Consider the following 12,171-nt stretch of genomic DNA (forward strand, 5'->3'; position numbering starts at 1 on the left):
ACTATTCATGCATTTGTAGACTCACTCTACCATTTTTTAAAGGATACTGTTATTTTGAATTAAAAAAATAAAATAAAAAATTAGTTTTTTTTTTTAAATTCACTTCGCAATAACATCAATGTACAAAATAGCTTACCATACACACTTAATACCTTGATACCTTGTTTACACACTTGATACCTTGTTTAACACACCCACTTTGTTTGAAAGGCCATGTTACAAAGAATTATCAAAAGAATATTCTTCTGCAAAACGACATCAAAAAGAAAAAGAGAAGTATATATTCACTAATTAATGTGTGCGTGTGTGTTCGGACACCATAAAAGAAAGGAACCTTTGATACTCAATTTATGATTAATTAGAAAATCGATTTCTATATAGTTCAATGATCAAATGGAGGAAATAAAACATGCGGCTACAATCCATAAAATTCTACATGCCCTGCTATCTCTCTACATAATAACTTTGATTCATCTGCTAACTTTAAGCTTTTGTGAATCACAAGCCCTGTTTTTGTGTGTGTTGAACTCGGTTTATAAGACTCAGCCTCTTCTTCACTGCCCAGCAAGAGAGCCTCCCTAGCTGGAACTACATTTTCCCACCAAAACTCCCTCAAAACCCCATGTATTAACTCCCAATAACTACGGTCCCTACACACACGAAATATTGTGCTTCCATTTGGGGTCCAACAGTACAAGTCAAGCCATTCTCTATCCATAATCTCCATTTGACCCTGCACTTGAGGCATGTAATAGAAAGGCATTTTGGACCAAGGCAATCCCATCTCAGGCTTACCCTTGTTATAAGGACATTTCACTTCCAGAATCCCGCCCTCCGGAGAGCATTCAATAACACCATCAGGAGAGGCACCAACCCAATCAAATCGCTCCTCAGCATGAACTGCAAATCCAAGTGAACCAACCTCCCGGCCTGTAATGCTTTTGTAACTTTCTATAGCTGCTGCTTCATTGAGAACACCCCAATCCATAGCAAATCTTTGTGCACCTTGTATAATTTTGACCTCTGATGAAAACACCTTCTCGCGCCAAAGCTCCATTCGACGCTGTCCTTTCCAAAAGCCCAATGCAGTGCTGAAAGTGCTTGTGGTTAGCTTGTCCTTACGAAGGGCAAACCACTCCTCAGATCGTTGAGGTGTATCAGATGGTGAAACATGTGCAGCCAATGCTAGTGACGTTAAGGTTCTTGAGTTTCTATGATGAGACTTGCTACTAGGAAAAATTGAAGCTTTGGCTTTACTGTGAGTGCCATAGAATCTAGTTACACAGGAGTTGCACATTGCCAATAACATTTCTCTGTTCCTTGTAATTTTATTATGAGGAATCATTCTGCAAAAGCCACAAGCTGCTTGAAAAGCTTATAGTAAGAATTTGGATATAAAGAAGAAGAATATATATATATATATAATTTAGTATCTTATTGTTTGTCCAAAAACCAACTTAGTATCCTATTCTTTGATTAATACAAAGTACTAAAATAGTATTAATTAAACAATAGGTACTAAGTTGGTTTCAAGATAAACTACAACATACTACAATGGTATATTCCCAAAAATTAAAAAACATAATTTTTTATTTCTCATACACTCAAAAGATTGAAAACTCATCTATAAGAAGCATCAAAGAATAGAAATTGGTTATTGCTGGAGTAATAGTACCAAACTACATGAGATCAGAAAGTAAATATATAACTAAAAAAGCTGATTAAACTATTTTTGTGCAAACAAGGAGGACCATTTTGGAATTTTGATATTAAAAAACAAAACATATTTTTATTTCTCATATACTCGAAAGATATGAAACTCGTGTATAAGCTTAATAACCCAAAAAATAAAGCATCAAAGCTAATAGAAATTGGTTATTGCTGAAGTAATAGTACCAAACTACATGAAATCAGAAAGTAATTATATAACTAAAAAAGCTGACTAAACTGAGTTTGGTGCAAACATGGAGAATCATTTTGAAATTTGGATATCAAAAAACAAAAAAGAAAACATAATTTTGTATTTCTCATATATATACTCAAGAGATAGAAACTCATCAATAAGCTTAATAACCTAAAAAGTAAAGCATCAGAGTTAATAACAATTGGTTATTGCTGAAGTACTAGTATCATGTATTGCTGAAGGTATTTAATATGTGTACCTGAGAATGAGTGAGCTGTAGAGCTGAAGGAAACAGCTGGTGGGTTTGAGGTATTTCTCAGAATAGAAGATGCACCTCCATTGATAAAGCAAAGGGGAACTTGGTACAGAGAGGAAGAGGCTCTAACGGAGACCTTCATTGCCAGAAGAAATGCAGATAAGAAAAAATGGCTATAAAGTCACAGCCCCCTTATGAAAAATAGAGTAGGAGATAGCTCAAGTTGGAGCTGGTTAAAGGACGTTAATGGTGGACTAGGGTTTATGGTCTTCCAGTTCCTCAGAAAATGGATTCAGGATTAGATATTCTGCAAAAACAAAAACAAGAGTAGGGGAAGAAGACAACAACCCGATGATTTCGTTCCAAGACACAACAAACAAACGCAACGTTACGTCGTCGTTTCAGCTGTTAATAGTACATTTGGGCCGCCAGGCCCAATACCAAGCTCGTCTATAGATTTTTTATATATATATATTTTTACCATTTTGGATTTTGTTTCCTTCAAAATAAGGTTTTAATCTTCGAAGATAATGTTTTAGACGTAACATAAATATATACTTAACATTAATCAATGTATACCAGATTTAAGAGCTCTTTAAAATCTAGTCGATCAAACAATTAGTAGTAAAAATGAAATTAAAATTTAAAAAACCGTATATTTTTTTTATAATAATAGTAAAATGTAAAAAAAAAAAGAGTAGAATTAGTGTTGTTTGCAGTGTAAGTGGTGCGGTTTGAATCTATTTTTATAGATTGAATTGAATAATGTTGTTGACGCGGTTTTTTGCTAATAGTGAATTATGAAAATAGTTGGGATGGATTAGTGCTTAATGGTAAACCGTAATAAGAAAATGATACTTAAAAAATACTAGAAACAAAATATCAAGAATACTTGTCCCTTTTTACGTGGTTCAGATGTTAAAATCTCCTAGTCCACGAGTCTGTATTATTACTGTATATCTCTCTATAGTTTGACAGAGTTTTTGTATCACACAAAAACAACCCTTTCCCCTATCCAAGGTCTTAGTATTTATAGAGAAAAATCCCTGGATATGCATTGGGGTCATCACGTGAATTCAAATCCCTCGTGTGACCTGTCTCACATTAAATATAATTATTACAATTTATATTAAGGTATGGTCTAATCATTTGGAAAAACTGATCATGGGTCGTTAGGGATAAACAGACATGGGATGTCTGATCATGCACGATTATCTTACGTGTCCGGGAATTCAGGGATTTGTGGACATATAATGTCTGTCCACGCACGTTTATATAACGTATCCAGGTTTATAAAGATCCAGGGAAATGACAGATCTTTAGCATCCCCCGAGTTGAGTGCAACGTCAGCTCATGTCTCGGATGCCATGCTTCATAAGTGTTTCCAGCTCGTGCCTATTGCTTTGTATTCATCAGCTCGTGCTATTTACCTGAGGATCGCGCTGTCTTTACAGAGGGAATATGAACTTGTGGATCATCTATTACAGTTCTTGGCTAGCCAGCTGTATTCGAGTTGTCTAAATGACTCGTGTTGAATTTCAGGACGTACAAATGTCATGCGTTGAATAAACTTTAAAATCCAAATAAAATATAAACTCTTCATAATAATTGTTCTAACATTTTTAACAATTCTAATCAAACATAAACAATATAACAAAACTTACATCCCAAAATAAAAGTTACCAAATAATTAAAATATAAAAATCATAGCAACAACAACAAATTGAAATATTTACATTGAACCGAAACTGTTTTAGCTATGCTTATAAATTTTCATATACAACCTACATTGTACTGTACTGCAAATATTTTAAAAGTGTGTGGTGCGTACAATTTCGATGGGTTGGCAATTTCTTTTCAAACACCTACTTTTTACACATAAATTATGTCCACACTGGTGTAGAAGAAGGAGAAGACACAAAGCAAAAGAAGGAGAAAAAAGTAGAAATGTATTTTCCTAAACTGAATTGTATGTTTACCACGAATAGGCTGCTGCTAATGAAGTTACAGACAGTACGTGGTAACATAAATGAGTGATAAGCTATAAGCTCTGTTGGTTAATTCGTTGTAAAGATTAGTTAAATCTGTTTTGGTTGTTAATAACACTTAACCAGTTGTAACCTTTCTGTTATTAACCAACTGTTCTTGTAATCTTTTGCATATAAATAAAGGCTAATTCTCAAGGCTTGGTAACTTTTGCAAGTCTTTGAGATACATTCTCTAATTGTGTCTATGTACCTATCACAGTCCAAGTATATAGCTGATATGTTGGTCAAGTTGAAAATGGATGGTGCTAAGCCTAGCCCGAGCCCGACTTGTTCAGCTCACAAGTTGTCACTTACTGTTGGTGAACCTTTTTCTAATCACACACTGTACAGGAGCACTGTAGGAGCTTTGCAATATTTGACTTTAACCAGGCCTGACATTGCTTTCATTGTCAACAAATTAAGTCAGTTCATTCATGCTCCTACCACAGTCCATTGGGAAGCCTGTAAAAGACTGTTACGCTATCTCAAAGGGACGATTCATGAAGGTTTGCTCCTAAAACCTGCCTTGAATCTCTGTCTTTATGCTTACTCTGATGCATATTGGCTAGCTGTCCAGATGACCGAAGATCCACAGGTGGCTATGCCGTTTACTTAGGCAGCAATCTCATTTCTTGGTCTGCAAAGAAGCAGCAAGTTGTGGCACGGTCGAGTACGGAAAGTGAGTTCCGAGCACTTGCAAATACAGCTGCTGAAGTGAAATGTATCTCATCCATTTTAGCTGAACTTCATGTATTACTTCCAGCTGCTCCAATCATTTGGGTTGATAATCAAGGAGCTGCATCACTGGCTGCAAATCCTGTCTTCCATGCTCGCTCAAAACATATCGAGATTGATCTTCATTTTGTTAGAGATCAAATCTTGGCCATGCAACTTGACGTGCGATATGTTCCCTCTGTCAACAAAGTAGCTGATGTTTTAACAGAAGCTTTGTCTTGTGATCGATTTGCTTACTTAAAATCCAAGCTCAAAGTGTGGTCAACACCATTTCGCTTGAGGGGGATGATAAGCTATACAGTAGCTCAATTGGTTAATTCGTTGTAAAGATTAGTTAAATCTGTTTTGGTTGTTATTTACACTTAAACAGTTGTAACCTTTCTTTTATTAACCAACTGTTCTTGTAATCTTTTGCATATAAATAAAGGCTAATTCTCAAGGCTGGTAAATTTTGCAAGTCTTTGAGATACATTCTCTAATTGTGAGTAACAACAGTAACTACTTGTAACAGACTTGAAAACAAGTGTTAACTCTTAGTTCCAAGTTGGTTAGTTCTTTTTTATTCATGGATTATTGTTCCCAAGTTAGAGATTCAATTATTGGTTGATGCCATTGTTAGCAGATTTTTCTGAAATTTACTACTATTTTATTTTGCAAAGAATTTTAAGACTCGTGGCAAAAAATAAAAACATTTCAAATACTCTATATATTCTTTAATTCCCCCGTAAACGTTGAGTCTAAAACTAGAATTTTAGCTTGATTCGTTTTTCTTGTCATTTTTATTAATATCACACTAGTCAAATCAAATGATATGGCATATGCATAGCAGTTGTGAAAGGTTTCTTGTTATTTATGCAGCCATTGACGAAAGAAGCAACTTCTTCATTAAAAACGACACAAAAAACGAATACAAGACATTGGTACAACGCCCACTCTGGATACAAAATGTGAATAAAAGATTCACAACTCTCACACTCCCTCAAATTCAAAGGAAAGACATAGAGAAAACACCATTTAGGGAGGTCTTGTCTTATTATTCTCTACTCACTACTCCTCATCCCATTCATCATTCTTGTATGATACTAGAGTGTTGACCTTGTGAATCTGCATAAACCCAACACAACAATCCACTCAATCAAAATCCATAATTTGTATCAAACCATATTTAAAATTCATATTTTCCAAGACTTGCCTTTGTATCAAAAGAATGCAATTTCACCATCTGGGGATTAGCAATCAGTTTGGGATCACTTTCAATCCAAGTGAATGGTACTGCAACATCTTTATCTGTATATGCTAGAACATCAAACACACCTAAACACAAACAAAAAACAATACCATAATAAGTAACATGTAAAGTGTAATTTCACCATAGCTGAGTGAACAAGTGTTATTTGTTTGTTTGTTTCTTTCTTTCTTACAGGGCTCGTCAAGGCATGGCAAGTAAGTAATACTAGAAGCAATCTGTCTCATGATTGCTTGAATCTCCCTCATAATTTCTTTGTCACTTTTTTCCCTTGACACCCTGAGAAATCAAATAATAAACAAACACAAAACAAGATTAAATAACATGAAGTAAAGAAAAGAAAATCTTTAGAGAAAAGAAAAAGTTTGGCTGACGAAGTTAAATTATTTTTACCCTTTCTCAACAACCTCGCCATCGGTCTCAATGCTGAAGTTCCACCTCTCCAAAACTTCATTTGTAGACTTGCTCATTATCACAAGAACTAATCTTTGTAACTGGCCAGCTTCCAACCACTCTATTGGAAATATTCAAAATTTGAAATTTCAGTATCCAAAAGATTGGCAGAAATCGACTGTTTCCATGTCATGATCAAAGCCAAGGATAACATACATGATGAAATGGATAATTGATCCCCTTTTCCTACATTTTCTAGGCATCCAAACAGAATAGACTAACCTGAAAGCTGTGCGTTTAGGTTGGAAATGAATGATTTGACACCCTCGTCTTCGGTAAGCAGCATAGGGAGCCCATATTTCTTCACTTTTACAAAACTCTCTTCAGGATAAACTCCCCGATTATACAGAATGCTATATCATTATCCATTCAACATTAGTTCCAAACCCCAGATCAACATACTTGTATATATATATATGTGTGTATATATTAATTTACAAGAAAAGAGATAAAGACCCTAACCTGTTTGCAGCATAGCCTGAAAAAAAGTGATCCAAAAGAAAATTAAAAGTAGAATAATCAGACAAATGAACGTAAAAAGAATCCAAAGAAAAGTCACACACGAGAGAAAAACCTACCGAAGAACTCGCTGACGATCGCCGCAGAGCCTCGAATTGTAATTATGTCTTTAGTTGTTGTCTTTGCAGCCATTTTCTAAGAAAGAAATCTCTTATTTTTTCAGGAAGAAAGACAAATGGTATTTGTTCAAGAAACGAAACTGGAAAATGGGTTGGGCTTGATTTCGAGTATGATTGAGAAAAAATTGAACTTTGAGTGATGCGAGATTGGAGGCTGAAGAAATAAAGATCAGATTTTTAGCAGTGAAGAGATGAGTGGAAGAACAACGGCTAGTTTATTTTTGGAACCTTTTCGAGGCCAACGGTAACATTTTAAAAATTAGGAAAAAGTGGGTCCCACTTTTATTCGAATTTAATATTTGTTTTTTTAGGGATTAATGGGATGTCACTTTCAACGGCCCTAATTTGATGTCACATAGGAGGAAACTGAATGGTTGTTTTTAGAAAAATATATTTCATTATAGCTTAAATTCAATTTAGTAATTATATATGTGTTAATTTATTAATAATGATAATGATTTTCTTGGCAATAATAATTTTTTTTGGACCTTTCATCATAAATAAATTAAGAGCTAAAAATCAAAAAAGAAATAATTAGGCTGTGTCAATTGGAACTTGTATAAAGATTGTGAGGAAATTAAACTAAACATGAGAATTTTTTTAAAACTTTGAAAAATGTGACCTTTTTTTTTCTTAAGTTTCTTATAGCATATTTTTTTTTGTTTACATTTTTCTTGTAGTTTTTTTTTCTTATATTTATAATATTTTATTTGTATATCATATTTTAGTATAACTAGTCGTAATATATTTTGAGGTTGTTTTTATAAGAGATAATAGTGACAAAATTATTCAAATACTTATAATTCTTACAGTTAAATACCTAAGTAAAAATTTTAATAGCAAAACTACTTAGTGGCAATTCTTGGACTTAACACCCTGCTATTAAGTCAACTGATAAAACTAACCCTATGAAACACGTGAGAGCCTCTAATTTGTCTATTTTTTTAATTAATTTTTAAATAATTTAAAATGAATTAAAAATTCCTGAAGAAATAACATATTTTAAATTCATAAAAAATTAAACACTTGTATTTTAAAAACTAAAAAAATAACATTAATTTAATGAAAAATGTAAATAAAAATCATAAAAATTTCATTTTTAATCAACATGAAATTAGTTTGTTTTTAGATTTTGATCAAAATTAAAATGAAATTTCATTATTTTATTTAGATTTTTCATTAAATTAATTTTTTTTAGTTTTAAAAATACTTGCTTTAATTTTTGGAATTTAAAATATTAATTTTTTTCTAAATTTTTAATTATTTTTATTTTTAACAATCAAAATAATTTTTTATTTTTTCCTGAATTTTTTACATATTTTTAATTATTTTTAAAATATTTTGGACGAATTGAAGGCTAACACGTGTTCCACAAAGTTAATTTTAACAATTGACTTAACGACATGAAGTTAAGTGTAAGAAAATCCACTACTAAAGTAGTTTTGCCATCAAAATTTCTACATGAGTATTTAACTACTTGAGTAGTTTTGACGTCATTATCCTTTTTTTTTAATTTTAATCTATTTGTCATTCATATTTTATAAAACATTTTTTAAAAAGAAAAAAACTAAGACCTTCTTTACCATGCTTTTTTATTCTTCTTCTTTTCTTCCATTTTATATTTTCTTCAACATTTTATCCGTAGTAATTTTTATTTAGCGATGAGTGGTAACTGGTTACCACTATCAAAATCAGTTTTCTTTTTGAAGTGGTGTGGTAGTAATTGGTTACAACTATAAAAAAATTGATTTTCTTAGTAATGTACTATTATCAAAATATCAACTGAATTGTAATTGGATACTTAGTGAGATTTGGAAAAAAAACTTATATTAAAAAAATAAACTGAATTGATCGTGAGGTAACTAGTTACACCTAAGTCTGAAAAAAATTACATCTGAAAAAAAAGGAACCAGTTGTGATGGTAACCGGTTACTTAGCCAGATCTGGAAAAAAAATAGGATCCAAACAAAAAATATAAACTGATCATAATCGTAATTGATTATAGTCAGGTTTGAAAAAAAATCAGATCTAAAAAAAAAACTAAATTGATCGTTATCGTAATTGGTTACATCTATATCTAAAAAAAAAATCAGATATTAATAAAAAGAATTAGTCACATGGTACTTGGTTACTTAAACAGGTTTGGAAAAAAAATCAAATCTGAACCAAAAAAACATGAACAAATCGTTATGGTAACCAGTTACAGTTAGGGCTGGAAGAAAAAAATCAGATTTTAAGTGCAAAATCAAAGTTAAAATGCAAAATCAGATGGGAAGAAGAAGAATAAGAAGATTGAATAATGTAACTGGTTACAGCTAGGTCCACAAAAAACTCAGAAACAAAACCAAATCGTAAAAAATCAGATCTGAAACAATAAAGATAAAGAAGAAGCAGACAAACCGTAGATGACATCGGCGGTGATCGAACGTACGACGTCTATCTTTTGTTGCCAGTGTGAGAGAACTCCCATTGTTGTGAGAAAAAATAGTTAGCTACCATTGTTGAGAGTGAAAGATACGTGACAGGGAGATGAAAGTAAGAGAAAGTGTTTTTGTTTATAATATTTTGTGGGATTCCCATATTTTAAACTTTTTTTTTTGTTAGAGTTACCGTATTTTGTGGCATAAATTTTATATCATAAATATAGAAATTAACTTATTTTTCTCATGTGTTTTTGTAAATTGCCTAGATTAATGTACCCACCATTTATAAATGCAATAAATTTAATTTTTTATTTTAGAAATTTTAAATAATAATTATCTAAATTAATTATAGCAACAATTTCGAACAAACTTTTTAATATATTAATTATTTTACTTTTGCTCTACCATGATTATAAATTACAATAAATAAGAATGAAATATTTTACCAAAATTAAATATATGATTCATTTGGATAAGTTTTGTAAAATAAAATCTTATCATAACAAAATTTAATAGAAAGTTAAATCAATATATTTCCATTTTAACTCATAAAAAGTTTGTTTGTTAATTGAAATATGAGTGAGATTGTGGTAGTTTTCATTTAATTTAGGCAAAATAAGTATGATGATTTTTGCTATTTTTATTCAATTTTGGCCCAAAATTGAGAATGAATAGTCTAATTTAGGTAAGATAGTAAAAAGATGCATCTAACGTATATAAGAGCTCGATACATAAAATCCTACTTCCATGATTAATTCAAGACATACTCAATATATAAAATAGAACTCCATAGCTTTGTCTAATTTTGGAGTTCAACTTATATATTCGGTTGTGAAATATAACTTGAAATTTACGTAAAGAATCATGTTTGTAACAAATGAAAAACTTTAATATATAATTACTATATAGTTGTAGACGCTAGAATCTACAATTGTGGATTTGACAATTGACACTGACAACTTGTTTAGTATCTAAAAGCATATAAAAATAACTTATATGGTGCTGGTATATGGTGTTGGATATATGGGAATGGGAACTAAAAAAAAAAAATTGGTATCCAATTATAATTGGATTTGTAAAATTGAATACTAATTTGATTGGTTCAATAACGGATGAGATTATGAAAATTTAATTAATAACTGATCTAATCAAATTACAAAATATATATTATTTATATATATATCGTATTAATTATAAATATATTTAATTTTATATTTTTTTAGTTTTTAGCACTTTGAAGATGTTATTGTTGTTGTTTTTATGTTTTGTTATTATAACACTTTAGTTATTAGTTTTGAGATACTAGTAATAAAAATTTAAGGAATTTAATATTTCAAAGACTTAATGTTGTAAACTTAATATTTCAATGACTTAATAAGATAATTGTAAAGACTTAATTTGTATTATTATTAAATAGTGTCTAATTTTTTGTATGCTTTTTTTTAATTGTTAATTTCTTTAATATTAAAATTTAAGTTCAAAAATAAAATAATCGATTCAATCTAATTACAATTAGATTGGATTTGATTTGATATTTTGGTCAAATCAGATTGGATTAGATAAAAATTTCTAACATTCAACATTTAATTTGATTGAATTGATTACTGATAAAAATGTTGAAGTTCCCCTTATTACTATAAAACTAATCCTTTTAACAAATTCCCAGACCACTTAAACTAATATAACAAACAAACCATAGGAGTATTGTCTCAGTTCACATATGCCCCAAAAGTCACTTGGGGACAGGTATTTATTTTATAGACCATTTGATAGAAGATCGTTTCAACAAGCCTCTTGGTTGTTGGTGGTTTTGAATGGGTCTAGTGAACGAATGTGAGCCCTCTTTCCCCACGAATCTGGACCTGATGAAGTCCATGTAACAGCCTAAAATATATTGGGTTGGGCTTATAATGCTGAGCTAATGTAGCATTTGGATACGTAGGCATAGGCGCAATTTACGGAGGAAATTACATTTTATATGAGATTTTTAATAGAGTGTACAAAAATATGGTTTTTTTTCAAAAAAAGTTAATCTATGACTTTTTTTAATAATTTTCACTTTTATGGGTTTATTTTCCCATATTTTTGTATCAAAATTGGTTTATGCCATAGTTTTACTCTTAATCAAATTTGGAAGGGTATGTTTGTAATTTAATTATTATTTTTTTAGGTTATTTGTTTTTTATATTGTTTTTTTATTACAAATTTTATATTAAATTTTTCTTTGGTTGTTTTGCAATTTTTTTTGTAATATGAATTGTTTTTAAAATTATTATTTTTTATTATAAACATGTTTTTTTTAAGATTGTACATTTTTTTTTCAAATCCTGGATAGGGTAACCAGTTACTTGATTGATCTTAAAAAAAAATCATAAAGCTAGGTTAAATAACATGCACCAGGAGGGGTAACCAGTTACCTAAGAGGGTTGACGAGTTACTCATATTAAATATGAAAAGAAACATCAAATTTGAAGGAAAAATTTGAAGAAC

At 30.8% G+C, this 12,171-nt stretch overlaps 2 protein-coding genes across 2 annotated transcripts; both read right to left on the reverse strand.

Moving 5' to 3' along the window:
* Positions 1 to 313: 313 nt before the first annotated feature.
* Positions 314 to 2,505, reverse strand: LOC133822312 (uncharacterized). The gene is made up of 2 exons (XM_062254589.1): positions 2,163 to 2,505; positions 314 to 1,362 (listed from the first exon to the last, which is right to left on the reverse strand). Exons 1-2 carry the CDS (start codon positions 2,299 to 2,301, stop codon positions 416 to 418), a joined length of 1,086 nt encoding a protein of 361 aa, XP_062110573.1. The 5' UTR covers positions 2,302 to 2,505; the 3' UTR covers positions 314 to 415.
* A 3,277-nt stretch (positions 2,506 to 5,782) lies between these two features.
* LOC133821008 (mitotic spindle checkpoint protein MAD2) lies at positions 5,783 to 7,453 on the reverse strand. The gene is made up of 7 exons (XM_062253548.1): positions 7,199 to 7,453; positions 7,083 to 7,098; positions 6,843 to 6,973; positions 6,561 to 6,681; positions 6,343 to 6,446; positions 6,114 to 6,235; positions 5,783 to 6,025 (listed from the first exon to the last, which is right to left on the reverse strand). Exons 1-7 carry the CDS (start codon positions 7,269 to 7,271, stop codon positions 5,969 to 5,971), a joined length of 624 nt encoding a protein of 207 aa, XP_062109532.1. The 5' UTR covers positions 7,272 to 7,453; the 3' UTR covers positions 5,783 to 5,968.
* Positions 7,454 to 12,171: the final 4,718 nt, after the last annotated feature.

This window comes from Humulus lupulus, chromosome 3 (assembly GCF_963169125.1).
Source record: "Humulus lupulus chromosome 3, drHumLupu1.1, whole genome shotgun sequence".
NCBI classification, from domain to species: Eukaryota; Viridiplantae; Streptophyta; class Magnoliopsida; order Rosales; family Cannabaceae; genus Humulus; species Humulus lupulus.